Genomic DNA, 14,294 nt, shown 5'->3' with positions numbered 1-14,294 from the left:
AATTAGCAGCCAGTCAATTTGGTACTAAAAACAGAAAACAAAACTCAAAACAAGCATTATTGAGCAAGCCCTAGCCCTATAAAAAGCATTCCTTCCTAGACATGTTTGTGCACAAAAACAACACAGTTCAATCATATTTACACTAGTTCAAGAAATCAAAGCCGAGGTGGCCTAGCTATCCAGCTTAGAATGGCATTCAGGAAAATGAGTCTGGCAAGCTTCCTCTTCCTCCCATTGCTAATGCTACTATTAGTGTCGGGTTCTAACGCTGGAGGGATTGCTATATACTGGGGTCAAAACGGAAATGAAGGCACTCTAGCGGAGACTTGTGCTACAGGGAACTATGATTTTGTGAACCTCGCTTTTCTTTCGACATTTGGCAACGGTCAGACACCCATGATCAACCTCGCCGGTCACTGTGATCCGTATAGTAATGGTTGCACTGGTTTAAGCTCAGACATTAAATCGTGTCAAGCGAAGGGAATCAAGGTGATTCTTTCTATTGGAGGAGGGGCAGGGAGCTATTACCTAGCCTCCTCAGATGATGCTAGACAAGTCGCGACTTATCTCTGGAACAACTTCTTGGGGGGACAATCTTCGTCCCGCCCACTTGGCGCTGCAGTATTAGATGGAATCGACTTTGATATCGAGGGAGGTACAAACCTATACTGGGATGACCTTGCCCGGTACCTTGCAGGATACAGCAAGCAAGGTAAGAAGGTTTACTTAACTGCCGCTCCCCAGTGTCCGTTCCCCGATGCTTGGGTCGGAGGTGCACTCAAGACCGGTCTTTTTGATTATGTTTGGGTTCAATTCTATAACAACCCTCCTTGCCAATACGCGTCCGGGAATGTTGGAAATCTTGAAGATGCGTGGAAGCAATGGATTTCAGATATTCCGGCTAAGAAGATTCTCCTAGGTCTGCCTGCTGCTCCTGATGCAGCTGGAAGCGGTTTCATTCCCGTTTCTGATCTCATCTCCATAGTGCTTCCGGCAATTAAGGGTTCTCCCAAGTACGGAGGTGTGATGCTTTGGTCTAAGTACTATGATGATCAGACTGGTTACAGCTCTTCCATTAAAACCCATGTCTAAAAGATGTTTCCTACTACTCATGTGGTTTCATATCTATCCTATTTACATGCATTATGTATAAATATTGGAATATGTTATTTTCCCTTTTTGCATATATATATATATACAAGTTGAGTGTGTTTGAAGGTTATATATAAGTTGAGTGTGTTTTGAAGGTTGGTGTGAATGGAAATTTTAATATATATGAGCATGTAAATACGCTCTGGAACATCAAAACAACTAGCTGTCAAGGGACTACCAGCCAAACACAATTATGGAGTTGCTATGTTGTGATTATAACATATCATGTTAAGGGGTGATTATTTAGTATTCTCGGAGTACGGTTACATGGGTACGTAATGTGATTGGTGGAGAAAATAGAATATTGATTATTTGTATTGAGTGATTAAAGAACATAAGAGACATAATGAATGTTCATAAAGAAATATGATCATGTGATACTCTCTGAACTATTGTATAATTTTTCACATGTTATCGGTTATAGTCCTTCCATTAAGAAGCAGTTCTAAAACCTAAAACTACTTGTTTCTTCGACAATTTCTCATCTCTAGGAGACAGCATAGCGTCTAAGTAGCCCAAAGCTATCGTACCAGCCCATTAGTTTCACTTATTAGAGAAAGAGTGAATGGCCCAATCTCACTAATTAGTTAGTCCAATATGTGGTGAGTGACGTTTTTATGGAGATATTAGTTCATAAATTTGTGTTTTTTCCTGTTGAGAATCATTGAAAAATTTGTTATGAGAATTGGTGTGAATTAAGAATTGTGGGTTAGCGGGTTAAGTTATAAGGACAAAATCGAAAATGTAGGCCTATTAATTTAGAGCGGGACTTATTGAGTATTATGCCCAGTTTATAAAATTGGCCTATAAATCTCCAAATAAATGTTGGACTAAACTTGTGTGGGCACGATGCCCCTCCTTCATGCTGAGCTATTGTTTAAATGGAGGAGGAGATGTGTATTTTAATTTGTTTGAAGTCTGAAGAGATAAGATTTTTGACTTGTCTTACGAGGGAATCTGCTTTGTTAAATAAATCACATGGGTTATCTAAGAAATATTGACGTTGCTTTTTCAGGCTTTTACTTTTGCCAAAATAGACATGTTTAGTTTTGATTGGTTAGTATTACGAGTGCCAAATGGCATCAACCAATCAAACTTCACATATTTTTATTTTTTTGTATGAATAATATAGGCATGTAAAAGAAAAAAATGTTCAATTTAATTTTCAAACCAAATAACACTCCCCTTAAACTTTAGAGTAATGATTCATCCCCCTTTTCCCCCCACCCCCTTTGACCCCTTCTCTCTCTTATTGGTTACCTTTTCTTTTTCTTTTTCTTTTTTTTCCTGCTCCTCCAATCACCCCCTACCACATGGCAAAGGGGGTGACCCCCAAAAGGGGGTCCCAAGCATTATTCTAAACTTTATATTAGAGGGATTTAGCCCATCACATAGTAAAAATCATAGTAGATATTACACTTAATATTATTGCCAGTTTCTTGTTATGATAAAGTCAATGAAAAAAATAAGAAAGAAAGAAAGAAACTGACGAATTGAAATATCATATCACTTTAGATAAATTTTCTATATAAAAATTCTAATTCACTCTCTTTTTTTATTTTATTTATAAATTTAAAATTCAAATACAATTTAATGTTTAACTCAGCATGTAGAATTGGTGTAAGTCGACGTTGCTATAACCACAATATCAATTTGATGCAAAGTGTTAAGGAACTTCCAAACTCTCCTCCCCTGCCTTTTCTTACAACTTTTCATTCCTTCAATGTGGCAAGACTTATCCATCCAAAGAAACAAAAAAAATGAACCAAGACTCAAAAAATTTAAGAAAAAATAACAATACGATGATGGGTTTTGTAAACAAATATTACTGACCACACATTTTATGATATCAATTAGTGTGTTTGGTTTTAATTTTTTTAAAATTAAGTTTTTTATTTTTCATATTTTTTTATTTTATTTTTAATGAATGTTTTTGAAATTTTAAGCATTTTTTTAGTTTTTTATATGCACCTTACTTAAATGTATCTAAAAAATAAAATATTTATGAAAAAAATATTTTAAAAAATTAATAAATACACAAAAATATGAAAAATATACTGAATTTTTGTTTTTGTTTTTGTTTTTGTTTTTGTTTTTGTTTTTGTTTTTTTTTTGTATTTTTGGTATTTAGTGGATTTTTTTTAAAAAAAATCACTAAAATTATACTTTCTAAGTGTATTTATGTTAGGTGTGTCTAAAAATTAAAAATAATTGCTTAAAATATTAAAAAAATTCAGTAAAAATACAAAAAATAAGAAAGTAGAATTTTTTGAAAAATGTTTTCAAAAAATTGAAAACAAACATGGTGAATAATTTTATTTTGAACTGATTTATCAAAAATAAATAAATAAACAGTAATTTCATTTTGAACTGATATCTTTGGAATCAACGAGGTTAACCTGGTGACTAGAACTGTTGTACTTTATTAGGAGATCAGAGGTTCGAATTTACTCACATGATCTTATTATTTGTGCATTGCTTTAAGATTTTTTCCTTCCACTTTGATTTTTATTTTATATTAGTTATATGTTGTATTTGATTTTTGATTTAAACAAATAAATAAATAAAATAATTAGTGTTTTAAGTGCAGCAGTAATATGAGAGTAATTATGGAGCAAGGGTGAAGATTCAAATCCTATGTGACTATTAAAAGATAATATATTGGTTGATTTCTTTTCCACTATTTCGAGTTCTACTTTGTAACCAATGTCTTTTAAAGACAGAAGATAATTGCAACCCTTTGGGGGCCACCCATGATTTGAATCACACCCAATTATAATGAAGAGAAAAGATAGGAATCATGAAAAAACTTTCATGAAACTGGTCATGAAAAATTTATGATCTTTGGATTATCTTAATTAGTGTGTGGTGTTTTATTTTAAGTGTAATCCAAAGATCATAAATCTTTCATAATCATTTTCATGAAAGTCTTATATGAATACTAAAAGGTAAACACTGCCATCTGCCAAAGCACATGCTTAGCCCTTTGTCTGTTAATTTATTTTTTTTCTTCATAAAAATGGGAGCAAATGTCTTTTATTTTTTAGACACAATGAAAGTTGTTAAAATTAATGTATAGAGAAATAGAGAGAGAATAAATTATATGTGATGATTGTTATATATTATGTACATGGTTGGTCTCCTTTATATAGGAGATGTGGGTGGAGAGTAGGTGTAGTGGAGTAGGTGGAGTGGAGTAGTTTTAACAGTCCCCCTTAAACTCAAGGAGGATAGACACAAATCAACTTGAGTTTGGAAAGAGTAACAAAATAAGAAAATAGACTAATACATAAAATAAAAGAGGATAGGAGACACTGTATGGTCCTATTGGACCGTTGGTGAAGACACTGTGCGGGCATGTCAGATCGTTGTAGAGAACACTGTATGGTTGTGTCAGACCGTTGTAGCAGATAATGTCTGGACAGTTTACGAGGTCATGTCAGACCGGTGTAAAAGCTAACCGGAATCAATGTCGAGACAGTTTATGGGGTCATGCCGGACCGTTGGAAAAACTAACCGGAATCAATGTCGGGACAGTTTATGGGGTCATGCCGGACCGTTGTAAAAACTAACCGGAATCAATGTCGGGACAGTTTATGGGGTCATGCCGGACCGTTGGAAAAACTAACCGGAATCAATGTCGGGACAGTTTATGGGGTCATGCCGGACCGTTGTAAAAACTAACCGAAATCAATGTCGGGACAGTTTATGGGGTCATGCCGGACCGATGTAGAATACACTGTATGATTGTGTATATAGGCTGCCCAAATATATATGCATGGATATATATATCGAGCCCTCAAAAGGCGCGCCCTCAAAATCAAAAGCTGTGCCCGACAGAAATCATCGAGCGGCGAGCCATCAAAAGTCGCGCCAGACACGCGGCGATGCACGTGATCGACAGAGCGCGTGTCGTCCTCTTCGGCATTGTCTATATAAACCAAAGCGAAGCCTGAGGCTTGGAAGCAGAACAAACCAGTTGAAACATCTTCGTTCTCTGAGAGTTTTTCTCTAAGAGCTGCAAACCCTGAAACACTCTGTAACATCTGAAATACTCAGCAACCCATAACATGGTCGCTTCTTCCCGTTCAGCTACCCAGAACATGGCCTCTTATTCCCGTGGTCTGCTCACTCTCTTTCCCGACCTCAACGAGTCCATAAGCGAGATAACCGGTGCGGTTGCCTTTGAACCTCAACCAAGCGCCTCTGGTTTTGCTCCGTTGAACTTTCCTATGCGGTCTGTGGAGCAAAAAATGGCAGTGCAATCGGATATTGAGGCCAATCAGTATACATTGAAGTCATGTGTAGAGACCATGACTGCGGTCACAAACTTGTCGCACCGGGTTCAGAGTAGGACAAATGAGGTGCAGCAGTTAAACGCCCAACTGGCTCTGCTCCAGCGCATGTATAAGGATGCGCGAGCAGAGATATGTGTGCTAAAAGCGGAAAACAAGGAGCTGAAGCGGAAGGCCACCGTTATGTTCCGATTTGGAAGTCCGCCATATGCTGCAGTGGAGGAGCAGGGGAGAGTGAACGTGCTCAGTGGATTGGGAAACACGGAGGCAGCACCGTCAAGGGCCTCCCAGGACGGAGGCAAGAAGAAGAGACCGACGGCAGAGTAGAGAAGAAATATCCCGCCTGTGGATGTGGTTGTTTTGTTTTTGTTTGTTTGTTTGTTTTGTTTTTTTTTTTTTTTGTGTAAAATTGTAATCAGGGCGAAGTCCCTATATGAATAAAATGAGTTTATTGTGCAAATCTGAATGGCTTGAAGGGACAAGACTGAGCAGAAAAATTAGATGGAATGAATAGAAGGTTTTTTTTTTTTTAAATAAAAGATAAAAAGTTGAGGTTCAAGGAAAAGTTAGGCGGTGGAAAGAAGAAAGAAGAAAAAAGAAAATATATATATATATATATATATATATATATATATATAAGATAAAGAATGTTTGGGCGGTGGAAAATGTGATGATGGTTTTGGGTGGAGAATATTTTAGAATGAAAAAATTTATATAATATATTTATCTCTTTCCTGAAGAGAAAAAGCTGAAAAAGAGTGAATGGAAAAGTTTATATAATATATCCGTCTCTCTTTCCTGGTGGGTAGGGATTGGGTTCATAATAATAATAACAACGCTGAGACTCTCAGTGGGGGTGGCCCAAGGAAGGTTCAAGTCATTTCTCTAATAATAATAAGAAAATGAATTGGGTTGCGGAGAGAAGAATCTGAGAGAGATTTCTAAAGAATCTGAGGAGAGAGAAAAGTGCCCTGCCATGGGCAAGGAGTTTGCTGCAAGAGGAAGAGGAGGACACCGCAAGACCAGGCGTCGGCCTTTGCGCCGTCGAAGCCGCGGCAGCGGAGGACTTCCGGGGAGGTGTATGCCGGAGTTCCGCAGGCGGTTTGGAGCACTTGCGGTGGAGCTGGTTTTCCGGCGAGGCGGAAAGGCCAAAAAAGGGTTGGAGATTTGAAAGTCATGTTGGCTTGGGCTACCTTGACAGCAGTTGGGTTCTTGCCACTGAGTGTGTCGTGTAAGTAGAAGTTAAGCTTTGTGAGCTTCTCCTTTTTGAAACTGAGCTTTTGGAACCAATCATCCACTGCTTTGGGGCCTTGGGCAATGCCATGAACCACAGGCATTGTTAGAATGAGAAGGTTCTGGGGCGTGATGTCGTAGTGGGTGATGCCGTGTCGGTGGCAGAAGTGGAGGTCGGTGGCAAAGCTACCTCTGCCCAATAGATGACCCAAAAGACATGGTGGAGCCAGCAGTGAATGAAACAAAGAATGTGATAATTGCAGCGGCGGAAGCTAAGGTTCGGTGCGTGGTGGTTTCGTTGGATTGTTGGTTTTCTTCGGCGATTGAGGAGGTTTGCCCTTTCTCCATTGCTGCATATGGAGAGAGAGAGAGAGAGTCTATGTATGTATATCTTTGTTACCCCATGAGAGTGGTGGATCTTTGTATGGAGAGAAGTCGCCTCTGGTGGCGGCGAACTGGAAGCTATATGTATTGATAGAGATCACAGCGAAATAGGTTGAGGTCCGGCGGGCGGCTAAGGTGAGATTGCCGCTCGCCGGTGAAGCGAAAATATTAGGTTCTAAACTCGCTCTGATACCATGTTAAAATTAATGTATAGAGAAATAGAGAGAGAATAAATTGTATGTGATGATTGTTATATATTATGTACATGGTTAGTCTCCTTTATATAGGAGATGTGGGTGGAGAGTAGGTATAGTGGAGTAGGTGGAGTAGAGTAATTTTAACAAAAGTAATTATCTTGTCTTTTTATAATACTTTTATGGCGATGTTTATGCCTAATAACAAGAGATTATATATCTACATGATTTGAAAAATAAGAGAAATAATGAATAAATCACAAAATATTATTGACCGTATTCATGACCATGTGATGTTCCAAACTCATATAATAATGTATACTATCATTGAATGGGGCATGTGCACATGCCACGTAATAGGACGGACCTATCATATTATTTCTTTCCACCAACCAACAATTCATGTTACAAACTTAAAAGGGGAATAGTTTAAGCACAAAACAACCAGCTTCATATTTGTAAGGCTTGCTGATTTTTCAAACATTTTTTTTTGATAAATAAAAATAATAAATAAATAAAATCTAAAATCCAAACAAAAATAATAAATAAATAAATATTTAAAATGAAAATACAACCTTAGGTACATGGTCAGTGCAATTTGCCTATTTTTAACAACTTGCAGATTTATGACATATTTTAAAGCATTGAACCACTTTTGACAGCTACCATGCACGCATACACAGCGCCTTATGTAGATTTCAATAAATCACAAATGACTCCTCAACAACAATGGACAGTAGATAAGAGACAATGCAATTATGCAATATCAAAAGAACTAAGGCCATGTTTGTTTGGGAGGATATGAGCTTGGGATTGGACTAATAATCTAATAAAATTACTAATCCGATGTTTGGTTAAACAATTGAAGTACGGACTAATTATTTTAAACTTGACTATTAGTTAAGATAGGATACATAATCCAACGGATTCGTAGTCCTAGGACTATTAGTCATGGGAATGCTAATCCAGTCCGCCCAAACAAATATGGCCTAACTGTATAATTTAAGGATAGTTAAAATTAATTAGGTATTAACTTCGTCTACGTTTAAACCAACAGACCATCTCGGATACGCACCATAGCATAAACACAAATTAGCAGCAATCCAAATTAGTACCAGAAACAGAAAAATAAAACTCATAGCAAGCATTACTGAGCCACCCCTAGCCCTCTATGAAAAGCATCACTCTGTTTGGTTGTGTATTTCGTTTTCTGTTTTTTTTTTTGCTTTCATAGTAAAGAACTTGTTCAATAAATTGTTTCTGAAAACTGTTTTTGGAAAAACATTTCCAAAAACAACCCACTTTACTTTTCTTTCCAAAAACACAAAAATAAAAAAACAAACAACCAGCCAGAGTGCATGCCATCCTGGACAATAGCTAAGAAACACTGCAATGGACAAAAGCTACAAGAGACACTGCAATCTCACAAGAAATAGCCATGCAATTAAGGACAAGAAAGTTGATTATGTATCAACTCCGTCTACGTTAAACCATGTCTTTCAGATAAGGTGTGACTAAGCGACTGCTTGGCCACGGATCATAGCATAAACACAAATTAGCAGCCAGTCAATTTGGTACCAAAAACAGAAAACAAAACTCAAAACAAACATTATTGAGCAAGCCCTAGCCCTATAAAAAGCATACCTTCCTAGACATGTTTGTGCACAAAAACAACACAGTTCAATCATATTTACACTGGTTTGAGAAATCAAAGCCGAGGCAGCCTAGCTATCTAGCTTAGAATGGCATTCAAGAAAATGAGTCTGGCAAACTTCCTCTTCCTCCCACTGCTAATGCTACTATTTGTGTCGGGTTCTAACGCTGGAGGGATTGCTGTATACTAGGGTCAAAATGGAAACGAAGGTACTTTAGCGGAGACTTGTGCTACAGGGAACTATGACTTTGTGAACCTTGCTTTTCTTTCGACATTTGGCAATGGTCAGACTTCCATGATCAACCTTGCCGGTCACTGTGATCCATATAGCAATGGTTGCACCGGTTTAAGCTCAGACATTAAATCATGTCAAGCTAAGGGAATCAAGGTGATTCTTTCTATTGGAGGGGGGGCAGGGAGCTACTACCTAGCCTCCTCAGATGATGCTAGACAAGTCGCGACTTATCTCTGGAACAACTTCTTGGGGGGACAATCCTCGTCCCGCCCACTTGGTGCTGCCGTGTTGGACGGAATCAACTTTGATATTGAGGGAGGTACAAACCAACGCTGGGATGATCTTGCCCGGTGCCTTGCTGGATACAGCAAGCAAGGTAAGAAGGTTTACTTAACCGCAGCTCCCCAGTGTCCGTTCCCTGATGCTTGGGTTGGAGGTGCACTCAAGACCGGTCTTTTCGATTATGTTTGGGTTCAATTCTATAACAACCCTCCTTGCCAATGCATGTCCGGGAAGGTTGGAAATCTTGAAGATGCGTGGAAGCAATGGATTTCGGATATTCCAGCTAAGAAGATTCTCCTAGGTCTGCCTGCTGCTCCCAATGCAGCTGGAAGCGGTTTCATTCCCGTTTCGGATCTCACCTCCAAAGTGCTTCCGGCAATTAAGGGTTCTCCCAGGTACGGAGGTGTGATGCTTTGGTCTAAGTACAATGATGATCAGACCGGTTACAGCTCTTCCATTAAAAGCCATGTCTAAAGATGTTTCATAGTACTCTTGGGCCATGTTTGATTCACAATACTAATAGTGAGGTATTAATAATCCTATCAAATTAGTGTGGTATTAACTATCCCACCCCTACCCCATTACTAATTATCCTACAAATTTGTTGGATTAATTATCCATTGGATTAATAGTCCTAAACCAAATGTCAAAACAAACATAGGATGATTGGGCCCACGGATTAATAATCCTAATCCCACACTTTAATCCTTCCAATCAAACATGCCCTTGTGGTTTCATATGTATCCTATTTACATATATAAATATTGGAATGTATAATTTCCCCTTTTGCATATACAAATATATATATATATATATATATATATATAAGTTGAGTGTGTTTTGAAGGTTGGTTTGATGGCAAATTTTAATAAAGGAGCATCTATACTCTGGAACATCAAAACAACAAGCTGTCAAGGGACTACCAGCCAACCACAATTATGGAGTTGCTATGTTGTGATTATAACATAACATGCTATTGGTTATAGTCCTTTCATTAAGAAGCAATTCTAAAATCTAAAACTTCTTGTTTCTTCAACAATTTCTCATCTCTAGTAGATAGCATAGCTTCCAAATAGCCCAAAGCAATTGTGCTAGCCTAAACATCTAAGTCATCCTAAACATCTAGTCATACAAGTAAAGAGATGTATTCATTGCTAAGAAAAAAGAAAAAAATATGAACAGATATTGTATTGATAATAATAGCCACTTCATAAAAAAAGGTAGACATGGTTAAAATCCACATCATTTATTAGGGTGATTGAAAAAATCCATATCATCAAATATAAATAAATAAAAAAGGAATTTTTTTTAGCTAAACGATGGTGTGCAATATTGGGCAACCATAGACCCCCACTTACAACATTTAAACCTCCGCGAGAAGTTAAAAAGTATGCAAAGAAATTCAACGTGAAAAATGGGATTGCTCGCTCAAAAAAATTGGAAAAAGTTGAGCCACGACCAATGAATCACAAGGATTCATTTTAATTGAATTTTCCGCGTTCATGATTTCCATGAATCCCATTGCTTCTTGTTTAAATCACATTCAAACAATTGACTGCTAATATTCCTTTGAACCACTAGAATTCCAAACTCCAAATGTTGACTTCTAGTAGTAATTGACTCAGACACAAGCATGTGCACTACTACAACATAACATGTTACTGTTTGTAGTCCTACCATGAGGAAGACTAAAATCTAAATTGGGATTCTCATAGCTCTGCATTCACATTCAAATTTGCAGAGTTTCTATCCCTTCTAAAATTCCAAACTCCAAATATTGTAAGACTTCTAGTAGCAATTAACTCGTACTCAGACAAGTGGATTCGTCTCTACATACACAACGCGTCACCCCTTTTATTTTAATAATTTAGGAAGCCATACAAGTTGGATTTGTGGCCGATGATATTGATCTTATTTCCATTAATTTAATGAAACAAACGGCTCAGTATTCTTGTTTGCATCAACAATCAAACAACTTGAAATATAATATTTTAAGCAAAATTGATCAACAACTAGATATTTACAAGAACAATATTAATATCATTGAGAAAATATCCCAAATTCCCAATCATAAAATCAATCAGAAGCAGAGTATATGTAAAAAACTTGATAACAAATTGAATACAAATAACATCTAAGAAACAAAAAGACAACATATAAGAAAAAAAAATTGTTTATCCTGGATGCCTCAACTCGAAGAAAAAAAAATACAAAATCAAATTTACCCTCATAAAGCTTCTGGTGGATTATTCATAAATCATGATCAACCTCAGCCATGAGTATTGACAGCATCCCATAGCAAATTCCGAGCCTGCATCGCCGCATCCCTAAGAGTCTTGATCGTTGACACATTAGCCTCGTAAAAAGTCAAGCTTCTATAAGGCAAATTGTGCTTCTTGCAAAGGTCTCTCACGAGCGGAGATATCCTCCTCAAATGGCACCGGGGCAATCGAGGGAACAAGTGGTGTTCTAGCTGAAATTGCAAACCACCATGGAACCAATCCATCCAAGCCGAGCACGATATATCAATCGTCCCACTCGTCTGTTTCTCAAACCAATTGTCCCCCTTAGGTGGTCCGACATAAACATTAGCCGAAAAATGATTCAAACAGAACTGAATGTGCTGAATTGAGGTCACAATAAAGCTCACAAGCACAAACAACACCCTCTCTGTCCAATTGGGTAAGCAAGAAACAAGAAGAGGAAACCATGTCCAAAACACAAGTATTCCCAATATGTTCATAGCTCTATTGGGTACTTTTCGGTTCGAAAACAACAACAAAAAGGTCTGTAAAAACAGGTTAATTCGACCCACACACATGACAGGGTAAAATGTATAATGCTGATAACTCACAAAGAACTTAGCAACGGGATCAAATGTCAATTCTCTATCGTAAAAACACGAAGTTATCGATTTGAACAAGCTCGTAGACACAGCGAAAAAAGGGAGATGTTGAAGATCAGGATCATAATCAAGACTATTACAAGCAATGTGGTGAGCATTGTGAGTCCACTTCCACCAAGCAATGCTGATCCCAGTTAAGCAATTCCCAGTTAGAATTTGAACCAAATTGTTAAACCCACGACTCGTCATAATATTATAATGCCCTGAATCATGACCTAGATAGGTTACTTGAACCCAAGCAAAACCTAACAATCCACCACAACCCATATGAACCCAGAAACTATCTGAACAAAGGACACCAGAAATCGCAGAAACAAAGAGAAAAACAACGAAACAGAGAGAGTAAATCACAGTGTGTTCTTTTTTCTCGAACATTCCAGCTTTCGTGAACTCGGAAGCGAGTCTCCGATAATCTTTAGAGACCTCGGAGACCTCGAAATCGATTAAGTGGTAACCAGTGAAGAGATTATCAAGGTGTTTCCAAGCAGTACCTGGATGGAAAGCAATGAAAGCGTCTGTGGCGTCTTGGCCAGACAAATTCAGGAGTGGGATATCCCCACCCGGGTGTTGGTTAGCCCAATCCGTGACATTGTAAACTTTTCCTTGGATTGAGATCCACAAATCACCTGGCTTGTTGTGTTTCTTCAACTCTTCTTGGGTTATGTACTTTTTCTTAACCTCCATTATCAAAACTATTACAACTACAACAACAACAACAACAACACGATATATATATATATATATATATATGTCTATTCAATGATCAAAACAACCCCTGAATGGGGTGTTTTGTTTTGATGATTTGAATCGATTGTGATGATATATATATATATATAACGTTTTTTTCTTCTTTTTTTTTTTGTTGGTTTTTTGTTCTGTAAATTCTGGGTTTTGAATTTCAGATCTAGATTTTGAGAGAGAGAGAGAGAGAGAGAGAGAGAAATGTATGATAACAGGAGGGGAGAGAGAGAGTATATGTAGAGCGACAGAGGGGAGAGGGGGGTATGAAAGGCAAGGCAATTGCGGAGCGACCTAGTCGGAAGAGGAGAGAGGGGTGTGGGACCCACGTGAGGCAGTCGTGGATGAGGGGCTTGGAACACGTTCTAGGAAGAGGAGAGATGTCACACGCCAGGCCATAGAGCTAGTGGGACGAATTTTCCACGTCTCTAAATGAATCGTACTGTACTCATACTATGGGTGCGAATTTTTATCTATAAAATTTATCATTAAATTTAAATTTAATAAAAAATAATTTCTTTCTTAGTTTCAATAATTTCATTAAATTGATATTAAATTTAAGATTTTATTTTTTTATTAAATTGAGAATCAATATATCTTTCATCAAATTTTATTCATTATCGTTAGATTTTCATTACCGGATGTCGTTCTGAATAACCACCTCAAGATAAAAGTTTATGAAAAAATTACACTAACTACCTCAATAAGAAAAATTATAAAAAATTTGTACTGGCCAATCGACCGATCGGACATCTATCCAATCGTTTGTCTGGTTAATCAGTAATTTGACGAGGTCACAAAACTTTTCGTTGAAGATCTTGATATTAAAGGGAATTTTTTCTCAAAATTTTTCTCAAATTTAATAAAAAAATTAATATACCATTAAAGATGCCGTAAGTGACTGTATTAATATCACCACTTAGGAAGAATTTTCCACGTCTAAACTAACCGTGCTCATAATAGGAGTGTAGATTCAAAATTTTATCATGATTTCTTATTATATAATTAAGTGGCTTTACTACGTCCTTGTTTGGCATAATTCAAAATAAAATTTTTAGTTAAAATAATTATAAAAAATAAAATAAATTGTTAAATTTAATAAAATAAAACATTACATCTAAATCATAATTATTTTATTTTTCTTTCACAAAAATCAAAAAAGTCAAAAATTTATCCCAAATGAAATTTTTTAATCTCAAACTAAAATAATTAAAAAATCAAC

At 37.0% G+C, this 14,294-nt stretch overlaps 2 protein-coding genes and 1 pseudogene across 2 annotated transcripts; 2 read left to right on the top strand and 1 right to left on the bottom strand.

Moving 5' to 3' along the window:
• LOC114302484 (hevamine-A) lies at positions 1 to 2,208 on the top strand. The gene has a single exon (XM_028247518.2). It carries the CDS (start codon positions 190 to 192, stop codon positions 1,090 to 1,092), a length of 903 nt encoding a protein of 300 aa, XP_028103319.2. The 5' UTR covers positions 1 to 189; the 3' UTR covers positions 1,093 to 2,208.
• A 6,734-nt stretch (positions 2,209 to 8,942) lies between these two features.
• LOC145820662 (acidic endochitinase-like) lies at positions 8,943 to 9,903 on the top strand (annotated as a pseudogene).
• Positions 9,904 to 11,448: 1,545 nt separating this feature from the next.
• On the bottom strand, positions 11,449 to 13,428 carry LOC114261310 (delta(8)-fatty-acid desaturase). The gene has a single exon (XM_028201549.2). It carries the CDS (start codon positions 13,016 to 13,018, stop codon positions 11,699 to 11,701), a length of 1,320 nt encoding a protein of 439 aa, XP_028057350.1. The 5' UTR covers positions 13,019 to 13,428; the 3' UTR covers positions 11,449 to 11,698.
• Positions 13,429 to 14,294: the final 866 nt, after the last annotated feature.

This window comes from Camellia sinensis, chromosome 2 (genome assembly GCF_055761805.1).
Source record: "Camellia sinensis isolate YWXY chromosome 2, ASM5576180v1, whole genome shotgun sequence".
NCBI classification, from domain to species: Eukaryota; Viridiplantae; Streptophyta; class Magnoliopsida; order Ericales; family Theaceae; genus Camellia; species Camellia sinensis.
Note: the sequence above shows the minus strand (reverse complement) of the source record. Positions and strands in the feature narration are given on the sequence as shown.

Bases quoted from the DNA above. Each gene is read 5' to 3' on its own strand.
- LOC114302484 (XM_028247518.2), top strand. From the start codon at position 190: ATGGCATTCAGGAAAATGAGTCTGGCAAGCTTCCTCTTCCTCCCATTG.
- LOC114261310 (XM_028201549.2), bottom strand. From the start codon at position 13,018: ATGGAGGTTAAGAAAAAGTACATAACCCAAGAAGAGTTGAAGAAACAC.